The sequence below is a fragment of the Astatotilapia calliptera genome, chromosome 17 (genome assembly GCF_900246225.1).
Source record: "Astatotilapia calliptera chromosome 17, fAstCal1.2, whole genome shotgun sequence".
Classification (NCBI taxonomy): domain Eukaryota; kingdom Metazoa; phylum Chordata; class Actinopteri; order Cichliformes; family Cichlidae; genus Astatotilapia; species Astatotilapia calliptera.
Window position 1 is genome coordinate 23,689,517 of NC_039318.1, and position 24,109 is coordinate 23,713,625.

Here is a 24,109-nt window from a genome sequence, read left to right on the forward strand (position 1 = left end):
TAATTTGATTCCTCCATACCAAAAACAAGGTAGCTAATCCAATCTGCCCTAACTTTCTGTGTTAATTGCTAAGCCCCTGGTAAACTCGCTCAGGAGTTCCCCCATGTTTTGTCTGCAGGTCCTCAGCCTTATTGCCAGCTGCAACATTATACACTTTCATTAAAAATCCCAAATGGCAATATGCTCCCAGCTCATCTGCAGGGCTCTTGACACAAATGATCTTTTTAGAAAAGAAGTGACTCCAAAAATGTGGCTGTAGCTGGATTCCAGGAAAAGCAAAAAAACAAAACAAAAACACAGCAGCAGGCGACAATGTCTCTACAACCAGACATCAGATAGAAGAGCTGTGAAGATAATCAGACAATTAAGATCTCTGCTGGCTTCCTCGGAACATACACTCAGCACTCTGTGAACATGCCTTTTGGGGAAAAAAAGGCATGTTCACAGTTTTGCTGCCAGATAAACCGATGCGGTTTATCCCATGTGAGCCTCCAAGCGGCTGTATTGATTTTGCATGATGAGAGGGTGGTGGTAGCAGCAGGGAACACAGACCTATGAGCTACAGAAGCAGTGTCTCTGAGTCTAATACCTGTGCTTTTTACATGTTGCTTGATGGCTGCACAGTTATATGTAAACAGAACATGTGAGAAAGAAGAACCATTACACTCTCCAACCTTGTAAACTTAACAAAGATTGTATGTAATAGATCAGATAGATTTATTGTTACAATTCACTTCTACTTTCTTTGATTGGTTCTAACTTGTTCTAAATCAAGAAAACAAGATTAAAACTGCTGGCAGGGAAAGTAAATGACACTGATCACCTTGTTAAAATCCAATCTTATGCTGGTAGAGCTTGGTTGTGCAAAACAGCCCAGGAACTCAAGAAATAGGGCCAACACCTTTGGATGTCTCCAACCTCCACATGAGGATGTGCAGGAATATGCCCAATCAACCCCACCAAGACCCAATGGACCCGCTGCCAAAGTCTTGGTGCCAGAAAACCCACAAGCCAGATCTATTAGTCGATTAGTTGACATAATCAATGATGCGTATTGTATTGGCTAGGAAACAAGGTGTTTGACGTAGCCAAAAGGTCAGAGCTGATATGTGACCAGCAAGAAAGCAAGATCATAAAGATGTCATATGACCCCTCAAATAACTTTATAAACTGTGGCAGTGTAGTTAAAAGCCAGACGGCAGTTTGTAACAGTCCAAAAACCCTTGCAGCGTAACAGAGAAGCAAAACAGTGCATAATTAATGTTGCTGGGTTTACAGCCTGGTCATGGCATTATCAGCATGCACACACTAACACACTAACAAAGCTACACACATACTGAACAGGAAAAGACAGTCAAAGCTGGTGTAATTGAATGTAGCAGAGATTTTATTGCCACTGCATTATTCACAAAGGCCACTGCCTACTGTATCGCCTCATGTGAATGACTGTAGGGGAGATGTAATGCTGCAAAGACGCAGTGTGTGAGAAAGTAACAGACTATTTCTGAGGTCTAACACACAGCAGGCCTTTGAGAAGCTTGGGGTGAATTAATTACTTAGTAAATTGAAAACGCTAAGTCATGTGCCTCCAAATGGACTCTTGTTTTGCTCTTTAATCCAACCTGCACAGTGACGGGTAGCTGAGTGAAACAGAAATGTATGTTGCAATCACAGTGAAGCAAAGGAGGCTGTAAGACAAAGAGATAGAGATGTAGAGTTAATGACTGGATACAGGAAGACCCTTGACACCTCCCAACTATTCCCATTATGGAGCAATAAAATTAAACAGCATGGAGGACTGCTTTGTGGAATGGGTATTCCAGTTTCAGCTCCACAGATGATAAATTTTGATGGAGAGATGCAGGGAAAAGACAGATCATTGAGCCTAAGATACTGCAAAGGCTGAATAGAACAGCCACAGCCAGTGCAAGAATAAAATAATTTTTTTTGAATTTTTTTTGAATTGAAATTTATTTCAGTCAACAACAACAACAACAACAGATTATAATTTTACATAAAAGTACTCAAACAGAAACCGAAAAAGGAATAGGCTGAAGCCTTATGGCTTATACTTATCCTATCCCTTACCCCCATAGAAATAATCAAATCCTTAACCAAGAAAATAAATAGCATTGATAAATAAGTTGTATAACAGTTTGAAAAGAAATCAATGATAAATCAAGAAATTAAATCAACACAAAAATTTTTAACAAACCAAATTTCTATAACCTTGTATAATACTAATTTTTAAAATCTTCCTGAAGAATGACAAAGAAAAACACATCTTCAGTTCATCATTAAGTCCATTCCATAATTTCACTCCCAACACTGACACACATCTATACTTAACATTGGTTCTCACTTTAGGCATTTCAAACTTATAAGACCCCCTTAAATCACATTTTCCATCTCTTAGTTGAAACATACTTAAAATACAAATTGGAACATTCTTTTTCATCACACGATATATCATTTCTAAAGTTTTAGACTATATAATGTCCATGAATTTTAACATAGATGATCCTACAAAAAACTGGTTGGTGGACTCCCTATGTCCAACTTTATTTATTATTCTAATAGCTCTTTTTTGCAATTTAAATATTGAATCCAAATATGTTTTGTATGTGTTCCCCCAAATTTCTGCACAGTAGGTCATATAAGGCAAACAAAGGGAAGTATACAATAAATAAAGGCAGTTCTTATTCAAAAAATCTCTTGTTTTATAAAGAATAGAAATAGACTTGGATAATTTTCGTTTCACATGTTCTATGTGGGGCTTCCAACAAACTTTATCATCAATAATTACTCCTAAAAATTGTCTAATATACTCTTTCAATTTCAACATTATTTAAATTCAATTTTACTTTAATATTACTTTTACTACCTCCAAATAACATAAATTTTGTTTTACTTTCATTCAATGATAGTTTATTAAATACAAACCATCTATTTAACTTCATGAGCTCTGTTTCCACTGTTTTCAGTAATTTCTTTATGTCTTATAATTAATATAGTTACTGAGTTTCTATGTTTCACTGGGTCATTTGTTTAGTCTAACAACAATACACCTGACCAGTACTGATCTATGGAGATCCAGCACCTGAGAAACACTGGCCTAGATATTAGTTTTTGCAAACAAGTTGGTGTCTTTCATGCAAACTACCGGTGATTGTGGCAATCTAGTTGTGACCAAAGCTAGTAACCAACACTACAGGGCTTGTACTTTATTCAACGCTATTGGCAAAGAAATTATTCAAACTTTACTGCTTTACTCAAGCAGGCAGTTTTCTCTGTGTAAACAAACTCGACAGTGTAAGTGGAGGAACATTATTTTATCATTAAAAATAAAAATGTATTATGTACAAGTTCAGGGTGCAACAGAAGCCCATGGCTGATGCACACAAATTACAAAACTTAGATTTTCTGTAAGCATCAGCACTATGATAACCTAAAGCAGGTGGCAGCCTTTTCTGTAATTACAGACCTCTTAATTGCTGCCCATGCCTTCAGTTTGCTTAGTGCTCCAAATACACGTCTCATATATTGCCCACTTACAGCTGGAGAGTTGGCCTGGAGATAAGGGAGCAAGTTAGATGACAGCTCTGACAAATATGATGACGACGTCGCTTTTTATGTGCATTATGGAACAGGGGCTGCAAGTGCGTATGGGAAGAAGAGAGGAGGATTAAAATATGGATGAAAAAAAAAAACTACTGGATATCAGGCAATTTGGATGGAAATGACACATTCATCAATGGCTGAATGAGCATGTAGTGAAGTGGTGTTTCTCTTACTCCTTTAAAAATAAAAAAATCCCACTTAAAAAGTATTCAGATATTTTAATCCCTTCACATACTCAGTACATACTTAAAAGTTCCATTTCTTATTTATTTATTTATTTATTTATTTAAACTTTATCTGTCTTATTACACTAAAAGTGAATCAAAATTTCTTTGGTCCACCTCCGGGACCATCTTTAAAGTGGACAAAACTATTTTTTCAGGTTTTCTGCCATATATATCCTGTTACAGTCTTTGGCTATATTTTATTTTAGCAACCAACGTCTTTTAAAATCCAAATCCCTCTAGTAGAGCCCAAGAGTAGTAATAAGGAGCTGGAAATGAATATAACAAGTTCACTTTAACACTTAAAAATCTGCAGGAGGCCCATAAATTCAAAATTCAAATTCAAATTTTATTTGTCACGTACACAGTCATACACAGTACGATATGTAGTGAAATGCTTGGACAACTGCTCGTGACCTAAAGAAAACAAAAAAGGAAAAGGCTATGAATAAGACAGGAAATAAATATGAAAAATTAAAAAGGGTAAATTTAACTAGGAAGGAATAAAATATAAATTAAGGTTAAAAATGAAATAACTGTACAACACAAATTAGAATGAAGGGTAAATTTAACTGGGAAGAATAAGATAAAATATATAAATTAAAGTTGAAAATAAAATAACTGTACAACAAAATACACAATACACAATATAGAACTATATAAGAATGTATGAAGAAATCTAAATATAAATAAATATATACACAATAACAGCAGCTGTACAAGTATTAACTGGAAATGAAGAATATAGTGACCAGTGTTGTGCAAAACCAAAGTCCAGAAAGTCCAGTGTGTGTGTAAGAACCATATGTGTGGGTCAGTACTGTGTGGTGGTGTGATTGAGAGACCGTATCGCCTGCGGGAAGAAGCTCCTCCTCAGTCTCTCTGTGTTGGTCTTCAGGGAGCGGAATCGCTTTCCTGACCTCAACAGAGAGAACAGTCTGTTGTTGGGATGGCTGAGGTCCTTCACGATCTTCCTGGCCTTGGTCCAGCACCGCCTGCTGTAGATTGAGTGCAGGTCAGGGAGCTCGGAGCGGATGGTGCGCTCAGCTGACCGCACAACCCTCTGTAGAGCTCGTCTGTCCTGCATGGTGCTGTTCCCGAACCAGGTTAAGATGTTTCCCGCCAGGATGCTCTCTATGGTGCACGAGTAAAAGTTCCTGAGCACCTTGGAGGGCAGTTGGAAGTCTCTCAAGCGTCTGAGGAAGAAGAGACGCTGTCGGGCCTTTTTCACCACGGTGTTGATGTGACAGGACCATGACAGGTCCTGCGTGATGTGAACTCCGAGGTATTTGAAGCTGTCCACTCTCTCCACTGGGCACTCGTTGATGACGGGGGTCTGGTAGTTCCTCTCCTAGTTTTTTTATATATACACTTTTTCTCCATAGAAAAAGTATATATATCAGTCCTGCTTTGATTCAAGCCTAGTAAATAAACGCACGGCTTTATATTCTGTCAAGAAACCCACAGGAAATGTCACCTTTCAAGTCCACAGTGCTGGATAAATGAGATCAAACTGCTGCACAGAGCTAGGCAAATAGTTGCACCATAATTGCGTCAATGAAGAGTGAGGTTATTGCCATGCTAGAGTCTATTGAAGTGAAGTGAGTGGCTTGGCCCGAGTGTGCTCCCAACTCCACTTTAAAATCTCTGTGGGATCTATTATGGATCTGCGTGCATGTGTGTGAAAGTCTGTGAAGGTACTAGCTCTGTAATGCATCAAATACGCTTTACTGTTCAACACGTGTAGCCGACGATACGGCAGAAGATTAAAGGATGATGTGCAATAAAGAGAGAAAGACATCACAGCATCGCATTAAAGGATAAATGATACTGGAAATATTATACATAGGCCATTTTGTTACAGACTAAACATCCCATTAAGGGACTAACCAGTGATTAAGCCCATCATTCCATTCATCACTGCTTTAAAATCCCTTTCCCCAATTGTTTGTATTGAAAGGAAAAAAATTCAGGACATGGACAAAACAAAACATTAAATCATTTCCTAAAGCATTACTCAGATAATTAACAGGTTTTAAGAGGCTTTTTTTTGGGTATCTTATGCAAATCAATATAGCACATGACAAAGAAACAACCATTTGAATATGTTGGTAGTTTTTTTTTTAAAATAAGAAAATTAGAAACTAGTTTAAATGTTATCATGTTTCTTTTACCAGTTACCATTTATGAAATACGGTAATAATCCAAATGAACAAATATATAATTGGTTATTTTTAAAATATTACAATTTTGTCATACAGGATTTTTGTGTGACCAAAAATAACACAAATGTAAGAATACAACAGCAAGTTTGGGTATCTTAAGAATGGCCTTTTCACAGACCTTCTCCCAGGAATCTTAAATCCCCAGACCCATTTTAGTCTTTAGTGCTTCCCCCAAGCAGCCATGTCAGCAAAATCCATAAATCAGATGGCAGGTGTTAGGTCGAACATTGCTCTGTTTTACTCATTTTTAAATGCCACTGGAAAAATTTACTACACTGGAAAGAAAATATTTTATGAAGACAAGTTTTAGGCAAGTTTTTTTCTGCATAACTGTTAGATTGGCTAAAGTAAAGTCTCAGTACTAGTTAGTTTGGGCTAAAAATATTATTATTAAATAATATATTTAATTTATATTTAAATACATACTTGTATTTAAATATAAAACTCAATTTTCACATTTGGATAATCTTTTTCCTTTAAATATAAATATATACCATCTCAGAGCATGAGCCCATGACATCTCTCTCCCTGTCAGTGGTCATCACGCTTCACCTCATTGTTGCTAATGAGCGATTTTATCATCTGGAATCAGCACTTTCCAGAACAAGCCCTAGTACCTAGCAAAAATCTATGGACACTTCTGCTGTGTAATTTCGCTCTTGTGCCCATTGTTATTCCACTGTTCTTGCTGTCTGGGAAGAACAGGTGCTGTGGAACTAGAATAAAAATAATAGACATTGTTTCGCTCTCAGTGATCACTTAACATGCAAATACATTCAAAAATTCACAGCACATATATTATCTTCAACTTATATGCATGGTGATTTGGCAGAAAATGCTGCATTTAGTGATTTGTTTCCCCCTATTTAAATAAGCGCTTTGCAAAACATCTAATTGAATTCCGGCTGTAACTGGGAGTGAGGCACACCTCCCTCTGCATCAGCGCAGCCCGTAGAGTTTGTGCATTTCGCAGAACTGATTCGTTGCTTGTATATTTATCTTATGCATAGGGTTTTTGTCAGATAACCCTGCAGCTATAACATCTCTGTTAAGACTGAGGCTAAAATTGCCCGCTACAATCTTTCTACGTTCGCCGTAGAAAGATTGCTGAAATTGGCTATTTGGTTTTTTTATCTTGACACTACAATTTCCGGAATAACTACACTGTCAACAACAAGGTGGAGGATGAATGTTTATTTGCATACTGGCACATGAATACAATCTTTTTCTCCTGTCTCTTGTATGCACACACAAGCACACACCCTGGTATACAGGGACCTCTTGCTTTCGAAAGCATACTCATCCTTTTAATCGGTCTGGAATCCATCAAAGTGGGTCAAACTCCCTTCCCCATCTGCCCGGGCCAGATTTTAAATGCACGAGGGCTGATTAAAAAAAGACCAAGAAAATAGGGCAAACGCCTACAACACACAAACACATACGCATGCACACGTATACGTATCACTTGGGAGACCAGCGGCGGGAATGGGATACCAAAGGGAGGAGCGTGCTTGTGATTGTGTGTTGGTAAGGATATTGAGGGCATTTGTAAGCAGTTACTATGTGCAGTGTAACAAATGAAAGGTCAAGATTTGAGTCTGTCGGCCGTGTGTTAATTTGTCATTTTTGTGCTAATTTGCAAACGGCCACCTTTTGTTGATCCATCAACGCTGAATAACACGACGCAGAGAGGGTGGAGCACACAGAAAGGGGAGGGGGAGTGTGTGGCAGGGTGCTGGGTAAGACAGCTGTGATGATAAGCTCGCTTCCACAGCTGGATGTTGTTACTGTGTGAGCGCATTTGTACTTGTGTACGCGTGTCTGCTGTACGCCTGACTGACAAGACTGTGTAGTTCACATGCATTGGTGGAGTCTGTTTCTTCGCAGTCTTGCGTGTATTAATGTATGACTACATCTGCACACATGGTGAAAATTCAGCTCAAAACAAAAACTGACAGAAACAGCTGCAGAAATGTTCCAGATAATCAGGCAAGCACAGTTCTCAAAGCTTCAGCTTCTCCCTCGGGATCAACCTGCAGGACTGTCCAGGTGTCATATGACGTGTAGCGTCTCCACATCTGCACTGGTGAACGTGCAGCAGTCATAAGACGGGATGGGGTTCTGTATTTAACCTGTCATCGCGGTGCACGGACGGGGATCCCCAAGATTACGTTTTGACATTTCCATATTACCCTGAAATATGTTATTCAATTATAAACGTTAGAAACATGAAAAGATTTTTTTCAGTCTAAAAATGTAAATGTTCAATTAAATACATTTAATTGAACAACCGAGAGCCAAGAAAACTGCAATGATCATTTTGTTATCCACTATACTGACTACATTTTTCTTTATATTATTTTATAAATGAAGGTCACAAACAAACTTCTTTACTGGCAACTACAGGACATGTCAGCAGCACTCAGTTTGTGCTATGGTAGATTGCGTGCACAGGAGAAACTGGAAGTTGAGCCATTGGCATCCTGAGCAACGAGGAATAAGTGTTTACTTGTCACTCAAACTGCTGTCTGGTGTCTCGCTATGAGTCATCCCATCTTGAGGCTCTTTCTGTACTCCTTGAGCCTGTTTGGGCTGGAGAGAGTGCTCGCTTGAGAATGCACATTAGTTAGCACTGATTAACGCATCTGAAGATGTGAAATGGAACAAGAGGCACTGTGTCATGTCTGCATTCAGCTTTAGTAGTAGAGAAAAGAATTTTTATCAGGACATCAGTACAAACATCCCTCCTTGGCGTTAAGCACCATAATGAGAAGAAGCACTTTTTAATCAGCGTATACAGCCACGTTGCATCTTTTCTGTCAAGCCCTGAACGTGAACCCTCAGTCAGACAGTCGGAAGTGGAAACCAGTAGCAGCACAGCTCTAGCAGTTTAATTAAGTGAGGTTGGCCTAGGCTGTGGCTCTGCTTACAAACAAAGCACAGGCGACAGATGCTTATAGGCAAACCCAAACAGAAGCTTTTTAGCCAAATTCCCCCTGTGGCCATGCTGCTATAAACCTCCCAAATGCCAGCTCGCTGCAGAAGAGAGGATTATTTTGAAGGAGACCAGTGAGTAGCAGCTCATTTTCTTCCTCTCTTCTTTAACAGCAACCGAATATTTTAGAAAAACAAACAAACAAAAAAAAAAGGGGGTCGGTGAAACATATCTGACAATCTGTTCAAAATTTCACTGCCAATTTTGCTTAAGCCCTGATTAGACTAAGAAGTCAGTGTTACTTCCTTCTTGTTATCCATTTTATAATAGTTTATCCTACACTAGGAGCTTCTTTCTGCAATGTTGCTAGAGGTGTAAAGCTGCAGAGGCCATATGGAAGACAATGCACTCTAGACTGTGGGGGAAAGGGAGGCTTTTAAGCAAAGACACTCCAGCTGTAGCTACTAATCACACGAAACACTAATTTGAAAACCAAGGACAAATCCCGGGGAACAATTATGTATAATTTATTAGATAGCTCAGCCCTGACAAACTGTTTGGCGGGGTATTGTAGAGTAGCAACAACCAAATATTAAATACAAGGACACAGACAAATCAACTAATAATAATGAAGGATTGAGCTAAATTTGACTTGACTGTAAAGTGACACTTGCACAAAATTGGAAATATTAGGAGATTATAATTGTTTAATCTAGACTTAATATTCTTTTTTTTATTATTATCTGCCATATGTATACTGTTACAATAGTAGATCCTCATGTAAAGAAGTTTAAAATACTATGAGTGATCCCTGTGAGCCCGAAGCTCAGGATTTAAAATGCCATTGCCATTTTTGTCTACTTTTGGATCTTTATGATGTCAGTAAGAAAGGATTTCCTTATATGGTGTAAAGACAGATGAACTAAAACAGCTTTTGTATGAACTGATCGGCTGCACCAAGGTAGGAGATAAATAAAGATTTAACCATGAATCCAGCAAAATGATCCCAGTAGAGTGTGGAAACACAAATATGTAAGTAGAAGTGAGAATATTAGCCCTCCCTTTAAACTTTTACACTCTGTAAGATTATTTCACAAAGGTTTAAAATCTGCAAGTGCTTTCCCCTCTCCAGAGAAACCGCCCAGGGACAAGAACCATTGTGTGTATTGTTTGTCTAACCAGCTCTTAGTAGTACAACTCTTTAAAAGTGTTACATGATGACACTACAAGAGCACTTCCTGCAGAATTTCTGCCACTTGAAAGAGAATCATGACTAAAAATCTACAGCAAACTAAGTAATAATGCCCAAAGGGTTCGGAGCACTGCCAGCAAGTCTTCCCCTCATGGGAGGGTTTCCATAAATATGAACACTCCAGCACAGCAAACAGTCAAAAGGCAGAGAGAGGTAGTTGCGTCACTCCTCTGTGTCACCTTGTCGCACAGTAGAAGTAGCACGTCAAAAGAGGTTATTTTACACCACAAGCTCAACATGCATTTTAGTCACACTTGAAACCAAAGGATAACAGCCTGCTGGTCAATCCACAATCTGATATAGCTGTATTGGAGTGATACCTACAACATAATGATGATGCTCCAGACCATCACTGCAACCAGTTATGTTAATGCCATATCATGGCTTTGTGGTTTGGGGGAATACACATATTTCAGGGCTTTCTGGTAGAAAGTCTTTTTAGCGGTGGACAGCATTGTGAAAGGATCTATGCAACTCAACCCAAGCTATTTTATCTAATCGTTACAGCGACCTGTCCAGGATGTACCCTGCCTCTCGCCCTATGACAGCTGGGATAGGCTCCAGCGCCCCCCGCGACCCTGAAAAGGATAAGCGGAAGCGAATGAATGAATGAATGGTTACAGCGTACAGATAAGAAATTTAACTTGAACTTCTAACTTAAGCATTTTTCCTCCTGCATCCCCATATGGAAAAGATATATATAAATCTTAGTAAGTTTGTATCTGTCTTGTGTGAAACTTGTATGAAAAGCATACAAGGGTGAAAACAGATATAAGATCCCTTGAAAAATTATATAATGAAACTTGTATGTTTTGGATACTTACTAAAACAATATATGAAAGTAATGAGAAAGTGGCCACTTTCATGAGTAAATCATATAAGTTTTTACTATTTCTTTTCCATATGGGTGTGCATACAGGTCCACATCCAGTCATGTTTATGGTTGTGAAACACTGAATGATCTTTATGGACTGTAAAATCTGATTAGTTCCCAGAACATAAAAAAAAGTATGCAAACTCGTCTCAAAGAAAAAAAAAAAAAAATTCTTCATTTCTCTAATATCAACGAGAAGTTGATGGTGCAGATTCTTGTTCCCCTGCACTGAATGATCACAATGATCCCTTAAAATGTACCACTTTAAAACTGCCATTAGTTTTTAACCAAATCTTAGCAAAACTGATGGCTGTTTACGGAGCCCCGCAAGGGACATGGGAGAGAAAAAAAAATGAAGATGAACTTTTGCGAAAAGTAACTCGGGATCTTGCAAAGGTTAATCGTTTTTTTTTTTCCCTCCCATGTCCCTTGCGGGGCTCCGTTGCTGTCACATGCAAATCCGTACAAAAGACTGCTACAAAAATAACTTTGTTAGTACTGTATTCTTGAAATTTTAACTTTAAAGCTGAAAAGAAATGTCTTTTTGCAGGGGACTTTCATGAAATAGGCATGTTAAAATTATCAGACTGGCAGTGTTTGTGGACTGTTTCGCACAGAACCACCATGCCTGAACATAACCTCCTGAAGTAATTAGCATAGCTGTAGACTTTTCATCTTGTTTTTAGTGCATCACATTTGAATTCTAGGCCAACTGGAATGCTATAAGCCAAGGTTAACCACAAAACTGCAGGTGAGAAAAGATGCTCCTTCATTCTACCCGATGTCTTATGTTAATGTGCCACCTCTGCTTGCTTTTGTGCCTGGCAGTGCATACTAAAGAAACTGAATAACTTCATCACCCTGATGGAGCGGCTGAAGCTTCAAAAGGCACCTACTTTGCAATTTAATTTGCCCCAACTGATTTATAATTGCAAACTAGGAAGGGCAATCTGATGAAATGAATATCATTAGTAGATGGTAAACAATTTGACAGGAAATGTTTTAAGTGTTTAAATGACTGTACTGAGAAAGCACTGGTATGGATCAGTGCAGTGACATTATATCACCCCAAGAGTGGAAGAAAAAGACTTGTGAGCAGCCCAATAGTGGCGTGTCCTTCGATTAATTTATACGGGGACTTCCTGGGACTATAATCTGTAATCTATGGTCCTTTTGATTTTGCAGTATCAGAGGAGCTTCTTCCAACAGGTATGAGCCCTCCAGGGAGCCTTTCTTCACTAATGATTTGACATGAAAAGGCAAAGCTGAGGTTATGACAAACACAGAAGGGGGAAAATCTTCAAATGGTAAAGTCACAGTGGCTCAGTAGTTAGAGGGCATATGATATCCGAGGAAATGATTTAAGAGGCAGAGATAATGACGCTCTGCTTGCTTACCATAAAAACAAAGTGATCTAAAATTTCACAACAAGAGTAAAGCAACACAAGAGCAAAGGGATGAGACAGTCTGGTCTCTTGCCAGCCCAGATTGCGATTTGATTGATGGGCTTATGAGGCAGGTGTATTTCTAAATGTATATGTCGTCCAAAACTGAACTCCCCTCAGCACTTCTTCTCACTTGAAACGCAACCCGCAAACCACTTTCCACACTTACGAAACCATGCTGACTGCACCTGGCTGCAAAAATTTCCAATCATCATCACCTTTTCCTCCCCTTTTATGCTACAAAGACAACCAGCAGGCGCTCAAAGACTGATATGAAAAATGATACAGTCTCACTCACTTCCCTTCTTCCTTCCACCCACAATAAAACAGAAAGTACTGGCTTGGTTACAGGAGTAACACGCACTCGATCAATATCCACCAACACTGCTTCCTTGCATGCACGCATGGGCTCTGTGCAGAGCTGAATTATTATGCAGGGGGTGGTGGTGTATGTGTGTGTGTGTGTGTGGGGGGGGGGGGGGGGGGCACAATAATCAATGTAGGGCACTGTGCACATATGTCCCTATTTCTCTTCAAACCAAACGTGGGCGGATCATGAATCATTAAAAATCATTATACAGATTTATATGAACTCTGAATTGCAGTTTCACACAATCCAACTGTCAGATGATTTATTCATCAAGAGAAAGTGTGAAGATGTTTTGCACTATTCTCCTTTAAGATCTTAGACAAGTTATTGCCAAATTATTCTTTGGGAAATTCGAGTATAGAGAATTTTGGCCAAGATCTCTCAAAATCCAAAACAAATCCAAAACACAGCACTTTGCAATGTAAGCACACAATACAAAGTCGTGGAAAACAAAGGGTTGAGTTTACCGAGGGGATTCTGAGGGGCTCTGCACGCAGATAGGAAACACCCAACATCCACTGTTCCGCAGAAAATCAGTCTACAATTTACCATAATAAAAGCCACAAGGCACTCAAAACAAGGAAAAAAAATACTGTCAACACAAATAGACAAAAACAAGCAGCTGATATTTCAGTAAACAAAACAAGCAAAAGGTGGACTGAAGACGAGCAGTTAACTTGCCTGGAACGTGTAAAACCTCGTCCCGTTCGGTGGATGCACCTTGGGGGAGTTGGTCCCCGTACTCATGTCTGAGAAAATCATAATCCCTTTGATGGGCAAACAATCCACAGCTGATTCTTTAATTAAAAAATATTAAACTAAGCTCATATGCGTCACAGAGACTGTAAAACGATCCGAGGCGAGGACTCGGATCAGCCCCTGACCCGGCTCTGCGCTCCCGGCATCAGAAGGTGGAGCGCTCCGGTACGACGCGTAACGCTCCGGGGAGAAGGACAACCGGGACAATTAAAGTGAAAACGAGTCAGCTCTCTTCACTGGTCTTCTTGCACGTCCCCACTCGCATGCGGTATATTAGTCTGTATCCTTTAGCGATCTGAACTGAGAGTAAACCCCGGCAGCTCCATAGTCTCTCCACGCCCGCCGCAAGCAGCTCTGCTGGCGGCTCAGATGGGTCGCTCTGTGCACGGATTACTGCCTCCCTCCTCCTCTGGCTTCACCAATAATCAGTCAGAGCATCACAGCGAGGCTCAGCCAACAACATACCGGGTGCCTAAATTGGCAGCAGAGACACACGTTCGCTCTGTTTGTACACTGTAAAAATGGCCTTTTGTTACAGTCATTTCAACTTATTTTCATTTCTTTTTTCCTTTTTTAAGGCGGATAAAACAAAATGGGACAAGAATGTGTAGACTATTGTGTTTTCTTGTACTAATTTAAAAGATAAATTAAAAGAAAAAAACATGTAAATAAATATTTCCAGCGAATACATTTTTAGATGACAGTTTTTTTAAAAGCTGTTTTAGAAAAAAAACCCTCAATGCTTGCTTTGTGGTAGTACCGTTTACTTGCGCAATTTCTAAAAAGTAGAGTAAACTCTTACTAGGTTGTCAACGCCTTTTTTTGGAGTGTACTGTAGCTCCGTATTGATTGGAGGAGCAGAAGGATGCTTAAATTACTCAAATGAGGCAATCGTTTTCTGTGTGACAACAGGAGAAGCTATCACTGTCTAAAACATGCTGTCTGGATGGCGTGCTGTGCTCACTCAGTGGGAGAAAGATGGCCGTTTCAGGTGAATAATGGCTTAAGCGTTTAAGACAACTTCAATCTGCAGGGTGTTGCAACGATGTTGTTTAGTATCAAAGACACCAGCAGACAAAAATATGTTTCGTGCACTGGTCATTTTTAGATTATTTTTCTTAGATAATAAGATTAATTTCAGAGTAATGGTCAAAATAAACATGCACAGTAGGTTTTTATTGAACTACTACTCCATTGGATATTTATGAGAGGATACCCCATTTACATCAGAAATACTAAAAAGTAATTATCAACTGGGAAAGTATCAGTTACTTACAGTAAACTTTATGTATTTAATTTAGGCTTTTAATGCTTTTCTTAAAATGATATTTTACTATGTACTGTTGAGCCAGAAGTCTTCACCTAAAGGAGGGGTGAGGAACTCCATGCCGTGAGGTGCAGGTTTTTGATCTCACCCAGGGTCAACACACCTGAATCAAATGATTAGTTCATTTCCAGGCCTTTGGAGAACTTCAAGACATGTTGAGGAGGTAATTTAGCCATTTAAATCAGCTGTGCTGGATCAAGGACATCTAAAACCTGCAGAACACCGGCCCTTGGTCATGTATCATTCAGAGGCAGATAAACAAATTTCTATAAACATGGAAAATTTGGTTGTTTTTTTGTCTTATGTGACGTTTAACTCCAATGTGCCAACAAAACGGCCTCAGTATAGGCTTCTATACTGAGATTTCTTTGTACTTAAAAAAAAGAAGCATATTTATGCATAAACATTCAGGAAACTTTGGGATTGATGGCATCCTTTAGTTACACATTTTACCCTCTTTGACTGTATTGTCTTCCTATAAGCCTGCTGTGCTATTAGTGTCATTCACATGATGGATTAGACATAGAAGTCTTTCACCTTCGCCTTAAATGTGCCGTTCTCGTTAGTTTTTTTCCCCTGTTCAGCATTCAGTTGATACATTTCACTTTAAACACTAAATTGTCTGAACTAAACAAATGTACAAGTGCACCTCATTATTGCCATTTACATTTTTAAGCAGATACACAATGACTCTTAGCCTTTTTTTCTCAGGTCTCTATCAATTATCGGGTTGTTTCAGAAACAATTCCACACTTTTACCATCTCTTTCTTTAGAAATGCTAATGCAGATGCAATGTTTCTATGGAAAAAAGGACTCATTCATTCTTTTATCACATGAAAAAAAAAAAAAAGAGAGAAGCATTTCTGCTCTAACAAACTTCCAACCAGGGGTGACGTGTATCCAGTTTTCATTCAATTTTCTCTCATCAAGTGACCTTTTCATGAGATGAATCCACTTTATTGAATGGTTTAATTCAATTCACTGTCCGGGCTCCTTTATTTCTTTTCATGGAACTACATGCCAGCATTCAAGTTAACATTTTGTATCTCAGACTATCATAATTGGATCCACAAGAATAGTGTTAAGCTGTTATTGAGATAGCAAATCTAGTTTAGTCAGTACAGGAAATACCCAAGCAGTTCATGGTGTGTTCCACAGTTCGGTGAGCTCCGTGAAGCTGAGTGGGATGAACTCACTGGTGTCCTCACACCCGACAGAGGGATTTGGTTCTGGGAGACATCAAAGTATTTGCTCTTGACATAGCAGGTTAACAGCATTTCCAGCAGTGGAGCAGCAGATCTCATTTAGCAGACTGAGCTGAGTCTGCACCCCTGAACTGCTTCTCAAAACTCACCCTCAGCACTGTAGCACAATACCACATATTCACTGTGAGCTTGACTTTACATTTGAAATCATAACGTAAGATTAGACGCTTTTAGAATATAATCAAGATGGAGACATTTTAAAAGAGACACACATTATTAGCTGTGTGGTGTCAGTATACCTTCTGACTTCTTATTATAGTAAAGACACAGGTAAATGTATTTATTTATTTTTTGGCTTACTGTATCGATAACAATCAATTAAATCAATAACCCCCATCTGCTTGAGTCTGCATGCCAAATATCCTTGGAAAAGATGCTAACTCCAAATTGCTCTCCAATGCATCCAATGGAGTATGAATGTGAATGACTGTGAATGCTAGATAGAAAAAACTTACATAGAAAGAGCATAGAAAAAAGTGCTTGTATTGATGTGTGAATAAGGAGTTGAAGTTGCTTAATTTTTAGCCAGCAATGAAGGCATTTAAGATGTTGACGTGCAAGAGTGCTGTTATAAACTCCTACTGCATAGTAGGATTGTGGACATGCAGCACCTTTGCCATCACGGGTTACTAAGCCCTCCTGCACATTAGTCACATAAAAAGACCTGTCAGTGTGCTGCAGTCCACTGGACTCTGACGTCATTGTACAGATGTGTGGTGGGCATGGCTTAGCGCTTCCTAGTGCTGATTGGATGGAGCCTCTCAATCCTCTCTGTGTTTTCTCCAGCTCTGATCAGCACTGTTCTTTGTCTTTCAGCATTTCCAAAGCTGCCAAAGCATTGCACCTGGGAAATTATATTTGAGACAAAAGGGTGGTTCTGTTAATATTAGAGTTAATTTACAAAAATCTATCAAGATAGGGTTTTAGATAAAAAATCTGATTCAAAACGTATTTTTAGAGCGACATTTTTTTTTTTTTTTTTTACACAGGATCCCCACAGAGGAAACCTCAAAGACACAAACACCCTGTTCATTAAATCCACACCTGAGTGAGTATGTGGGTTTATAGTCAAGTGCCTGCATGCTTTCAAGCATTCCTGTATATCTTCTCTAATGCATGCATCCCCATTTCCATCTAAATCCCTTAAGAAGAAAAACACACAGCCTCATGTCATCAAAGAGCTCAAACAAATTGATTTTTGGTTTGAAAGGCCTAATCTGTGAGGCCAGCTACAGCCTTCTGATAGAAATATCACATAACAGAAGTGATAATAAATTAGGAAATAAGAGGCATGTGTATTTCTGCCAAGCACAGATAATGGGCATTTAGGTAGGAATGTAGGATGCTGTTTTGAGAGGTCTTGCTGAACACAAAACATGTCCATATGACCCACAGCAATAATCGTGGGAGTGTGAGGCCACAAATTTATACTAGCAGGGCACTTGCAACCTCAGGACATGCATGTAAATCACACATTTTAATTTCTTCTGCATGTGTGTGTGTCTGCAACACATACTGTGAGCTTGTTAGAGCATTGTACTACAAGCTTGTTTGGTCACAAAACCACTTAAACTGCAAATCGGCTGCAAAAAAAAGGAGGGGAAAAGAGAGACAATTTGTGCATAGGCAATGAGGATTTGGCAACTGCAATTTCATTGTGTAAGATGCTGTAAGGAGAAAGGACAGCTTTAACAAAAGAGGTGGCCTTGTGCAGCTTTGACTAAATTGTTATATGTAGAAAAAATGCAAATCATACTGCACCTAATCGTATCGTGATGTGTTGTGGTGAACACAACAAATGAACTTGTTGCATGAAATACTCAAAATCTGCCATGAGGTGCATAGGAGGTGACAGAAAGGAATATGATAAAATACATAAAGGAAGCAAATATGGAGACTTTAAACTGCTATTTAATAGCAGTTATTTCAGTAGCTGATCACATTATTTAGTGCTGCATAGACATACATGCAAAAGTATAGTAGTAAGTAGTCTGAAGTAATAGTCCTCCAGGCTTTCTGGAAGTCGTTCAAAGTTTTTCTTTGGACATTGGCTGCCACCCCTGTGGCTTGTCATGTCTTCACAATGTTGTGCTGTGGACATTTATGTGCTTTTTTGTGCAGAGGAGTTTTTTTTGTTTCCTGTTCTCATGCTGTCCTACCATGGAAGCATAGCATGAGTAGGGGTCTCTTTTTTTTTTTTCCTCTTGTACTTTTCCCATTGTAGTGTACATTTCAATGTTTTTTTTCTCTGACTCTACCAATCTCCGACCTGTATCCCCATGTAATGTTTGTGCTATATGTGTAAGGTCGGGGGGGTCCCATTTCACTGCAGGGCAACCTGCATGTGACGAATAAAGCTTTGATTGATTTTTCACTCATTTCAGTCTGATCCTTGTACCTGACCTGAGGAATGTTGACCTTTAAAAATTTTGCAAAAAAACTCATTTTAAATCATATCTTTAGGCTCTTTGTTACAATGACCTGAAAATGCTGAAAAAGTCATTTTCATTCATTTTCAGTTTTAAAGGAATAAAGAGTATTTTTGCACCAGCAAGGTGATTCCCAAAGAGCTATTAGCTGAATATTTGGCATATCATAAAACATTTCAGGACACTTGACAACCAGAATGCAAAGGAAAAAGGTAAAAAGGTCTAAATACTATCTACAGCAGATGAACAGTGTGTGAGTTTTGCATAGTACTTTTCAAGAAGTGCGTCTAAGCTAAATATGAATCTCAGCATGGTGCCAAACTCACTGCCATAAAACTGAACTGTGAAATTATTCTGTTTGATTTTGAAATATTGACCAGAAGTCCTATCCCTAGAGCAAATCTGTCAGGATGACTAAAAATGTCCACTGCAAGCTCAGAGCCCAAGGTGACCCCTGCAAAAACAGCGCTGTCTAATCAACAGTCCCAATTAATAGTTCTGTGATATGGATTATGAAATGCAAAACGAAAAGGTCAAGTGCATGCAACTGAAATGCAATTTAATGACACAGTTCTGACATTTCAAGCAATCACAAACTGGTACCGGCTGTAAATAGCATAGCTCTAGAAGGCACTTGTTCTCTGCTTTGATGACTTGTCGAGGTGCACATTTGATATGCAGCCCGTGATAAACCTCTGCGGGACTGGGAGGGGGTTGCACTGGGGAGATGGTAGCATGATAGAAGTAGCATACACTCAAAAAAATGAATGAGGTGGATTGTTCAGTGTATATTAATTATTTATTTTCATTTTACTTAAAATATATGTTTTTGTTAAGTTAACATATGTTTTTCTAATCAAGTCTACGTAATTGTGTCTATTATTCAACGTACATAATACTAATGTGTTACTTGATCGCATAACATTTAAGTTAAGTCAATTAGGATCGATATACCTTGTATATCCACAAGGTGGCAGTAATGCAAAAACAGTTGTAATGAAACCGCGCAGAACAAGAAGGTTTCACGGCTTGTGCCTGCTCATGCGCAAGACTTCAAATTTAACTGAAAAAGGCTGTTTTGGCGCCAAGCTGCTGTTTCTTTGAGAGGTAAGACCACTTTTTTCTTTGACTATGTTGTGTAGTATCTATATGTCCAGCATGGTTATATTTTGCGTTTGTCTTACAAGACATGTTATATCGTTTGCGTGCGCTTGTTTTACATTAGTTTTACTGGGTCCTGGACATGCTTATTTTTTGGACTGTGTAAGAAACATTTTTATTGTTTTTTGTTTTATTAAGGGATTAGCTACAGGGGTTCATGGGGTTATTCTTTCAAGGGGTTATTTTTCCATTTGCTTTCTTGGGATTCCTTTTCTGTAATCCGAGAGTCGGAAATATCGAATAGGATAGCAAGGATAGCATAAAGTGACATTTAAAATCCAAAAAGTCAAGGGCGAAAGCCACTGTGACACCATTGTTCTGCTCTATCAGTAATCTGTATTATGTAAAAATGGTCTGTAAATACAGCATGTTTCCTAGCGGAGTTATACATATCAATGTAGTTATAAATTACAGTTTGTGAAAGTACACACTTAATTTTTTTAATAAAATTATTCAAGACATATGAGTGGACAGACAATGGAGGTCGACAGACCTGGTGATAATTGCTTCTATAGAAAGTTAGCACATGGCAGTGTCAATCTCTTGCTTTTCTTCTGAGTAGTATTTTATTTAGTTGTAATTCAAACAATAATTTGCTTCTTGAAATTAAGTAATGAATTTCTTGTTTTACTTTATAAATCTCAGATCCTGCCTTTACCTGCTCCCTCCTATACTGATGTGGTGTATGTGGTATTGCTGAGCTTGTATGTGGTATGTGAACTGTTATAGTTTTAAAAACAAAACTGTTTTATAAGTTAAGTTTTCTTTTGTGACCCATCCCATGCCCCTGTTATTTCTTCTCCACATCTGAACCATGGTAAAGGTTGCAGTTCAAGGGCCTGAGGCATGAAATTCTTTTCAGATCAGCTGTGATCAATATTTTTTGGAACTTGATAAATAACAATAAAAGCTGTAATGGCTCCATTAGCATTTTGTGTAAATGTTTGTGTTAAAATTATAGCTTTAATGAGGTCTTTCTACATTAGTTTTAGTTTGTATATGTGTACATATAGTATGTATATTTACAGTACAGTATGTTGTGTTTGTTGACATATTTTCAGGTGGAAGCAGAATATGTGAGGATTACTACTGCTGCACATGTTCCAAGGCTTTTTACACAACTTGACCAATACACTGACCAGCTCATAAAAGTCTTCAAGAAAAAAGGAGGCGTTGCAGGGAAGAAAATTAGACAAACTTTGGCCCCAGCCACACAGGTGCGTTATTCTGTTGGTAGCAAAATATTATGGCTAATAAGATCATTTTCAAATTTAAACAGCTAGTGTATGGTAGCTGCACAGTGCACTTACATTTATATTAAGCAAGACAAAGTTTGGTACTCAAAATGTTGAAAATTTAAATTACCTAAACATATGTAAAATCTGATCCCTCGATTTAGGTTAAACCAGAAGTGAATGTTTTTATGTTATGTTTTGAATGCAAAAAAGATGATGTATTAGTTTGTCTTTACCTCCATTATGGACATATATAATGTGGTGGAAACCCTGCCCAACAGGTTAACTATTCATGTCCATGTGATGATTAGTTGGTCTTGTGTACATGTCTATCTGTGCAGTGGATATGTCATTCATTTTGCGTATAATGTGAGTTTCTGTCATCCTAAAGTATATCTGTTCTCTCTTCCTGTATCTCTGCCACTCTCTACAGAAGGAAACTATTGAAAAGGGGAGGGAGTGTGTCCTCAGGGCACTACCTTTTTACCTGAATGAAGACCCAAGCATCCTCTTCAAAGAATAATTGGTTGGTAATTTTAGTTTTGTTTTTTATCTGTATTAAACCAAATTTTGAATAACTAATGTTGTTGCATGTTGTAATGTTGTTGTTGTTGTTGTAATTTGCATGGAACCTGTTTAAATGTTTTGGGAAATCTTCTTGTATACCCAAACTATTTATATTTATCGTTGAATCTGTAGTCTGAAATAGTGGCGCACTGGGGTGCATGTTCCTAATATTGTGTTTACGTCATTAAAGGGTAGCTTTGGCCCTTTTTCTTTCTTTTTTTAAAACTGGATGCCATTTTTCTATGTTTTTGTGTCTAAGCTACAGCTGTTCAGAGGGAGCTGGAACAAATTACCCTTGCTATCTTTACCATCGAAAGAGCTGATGCCAGCACTCCTCCAGCCGATGTGGGTATAACCATCTAGTGTGTCCTGCATGACCTGGAAGACCTGGCCTCTGCATGTGCACTCTTAATGGGTGGGATATATGCACTGAATCTCAGTTAACCTCAAGACTGAAAGCTTTCTTTGAAGTACTTCAGAAGCTCTTCCTTCATCTGTATGTCAGCAGACTCTTGACCAAGGTACAGTTGCTCAAGAATACACTGAATGAATAAGCCAACCTTTAATTTGGATGATGAATGTTCTGTCAGATGGACAGAAGTTTTTCGGAGGCTGAATGGGAATAAAATGGTAATTTGTAAATGACAGATAACGGGAAAATTACATTTAAGAGAAATTTAGAACATTTTGAAAAGTTTGTAAACTACTACAATTTGAGAGATTTTACTGTTGTGGGGGGGCTAGTAAGAGACAATCAAAAGTATTGAGATTTAAAGGATTTAATTGAGAGATGATACTGCACCAGAAATGTTGAAGGGTGGTGTGTATATTAGCGTTCAAGGCATATTGTTATGAGGTGGAAATATGTTCATATTCAGTTTGTGTTACATTGTGTGCATTGTAAAGGTAATTGCAATACATACTAAAAATAAGGGTAAGTTAGGAGGTTGATCTGATATCCTCGTGTTGGTGTTGTTTCCAGATCATCATACTAAATGTTGTTCCAGGATCAACATTGCAAGTGACCAATCAGAATGTTGTGACGTCATACTTTTGCGACTTCGGGAAAAAACGGCGTAAAACAAAAAACTGTACTTAAGCTGCGTGAAACCGCCTCTGTCCGCCGATCAACTGACCCTAACCCTAACCGTAACCCTTTAATAAACATTAAGCAGAATTGATATTGTCCTTGTAACATTGGAATTTCATAAATGCACAAATGGCTTGGCGCGCAAAAGAATAACGTCACAACAATGTGATTGGTCACTTGCAATGTTGAACCTGGAACAACATTTTCATGATGGTCTGGGAACAACACCAACACGAGGATATCAGATCATCCAAGTTGGGAATGCAGGATGAATGTATATTTTGTGGACTTTTAAAGACGAACAATTGTTTCCATGTTAAAATGTTTACATCTGAAGTTTTTTGCCCAAACACTGGTAAAATAAATGTTGACAGTGGCAAGTGTTAAATGGTTACTGCTGTGCTGTTGCAAAAAAACTGAACGCTGACAAGCTGTTTTATTGTTAGACCATAATGTTGGCATGTTTTGTTAAAGTTTTATTTGGGATGGTGATGTAATTTTCTTTGATTGCTAATATCAGTGGACTATTTATTATCATTATTATTATTATTATTATTATTATTATTATTGTTGTTGTTACATAAATTTTTTTTTAATTGTGGCTGTTGAGGTAGACACTTCACTTTGCATTGTTAAAGGAAAGCACTTCATTGGCATTGTGTTACTGGACTGACCCTAAGCAATCATTGCAAATAGCAACTTTGCTATCCATTTTAGACACTAAAAGAAAAAAACACTCACAGACCTTACTAGCATCACATGTGCATAACTCAAGTGTCATCTTATCAATGTGTTATGTGATCTTCAATGCGTTTTTTTTTTTTCTACTTCTATTTCTGGTAGATACAGACATTTAATTTAAAGTCTTGATGTTGCATCTGTCTACATACTGTTAATTACTAACCCTAATGAGCTGTTGTGTTTTATTTTGGACTGGGTTTACACAAATGCTCACTGAATGTGTTGGCAATAAAAGAAATTTTAAAAAATAAGTTGGATGTACTTAATTCATTTGTGTGGAACCTGTTGACAAAATAGATTTATGTAAAACTAATTAATAAAGCACAAGGTGGCTGAAAATATAATATTTGAATTAATCTAACTTAAATTTAACATTTTACTGCCACAAATAAGAAATGTGTTGAAGTAACTAATCTAAACTATCTAACCTGAAAATATATCATCTATGTTCATACAACATAACTTGATTTAGTTAGTCTTAAATATGTCTTGTTAATCTTAAGTAGTTTTTTTTAAATTAGATGAACTAAAGATTTTTGCTTTAAACTAACATAATTCAATTTCGTGGAACCTGTTGACAAAATAATT

At 38.1% G+C, this 24,109-nt stretch overlaps 1 protein-coding gene and 1 long non-coding RNA gene across 12 annotated transcripts in view; one reads left to right on the forward strand and one right to left on the reverse strand.

Annotated features, from left to right (window-relative positions):
- ppfia2 (PTPRF interacting protein alpha 2) overlaps nt 1–24,109 on the reverse strand; it is a 185,529-nt gene that overhangs the window by 93,518 nt on the left and 67,902 nt on the right. For 2 of the 10 annotated variants that reach the window (XM_026146862.1, XM_026146859.1), the window contains exon 1: nt 13,628–14,391. The exons of the other annotated variants lie outside the window; for them this stretch is intronic. In XM_026146862.1, coding sequence (XP_026002647.1) covers nt 13,628–13,708 — 81 coding nt within the window. In that variant the 5' untranslated portion in view covers nt 13,709–14,391. Of the gene's footprint in view, nt 1–13,627; nt 14,392–24,109 lie in introns of those variants that run through there. 10 annotated transcript variants of the gene reach the window in all.
- Nucleotides 19,520–22,656, forward strand: LOC113008918 (uncharacterized). Of its 2 annotated transcripts, XR_003270086.1 has the most exons (5): nt 19,520–19,834; nt 20,534–20,599; nt 20,950–21,105; nt 21,557–21,649; nt 21,950–22,656. It is a non-coding gene; the product is annotated as an uncharacterized LOC113008918 (long non-coding RNA). The 2 variants fall into 2 exon arrangements; XR_003270085.1 differs by having other exon boundaries at nt 19,520–20,599.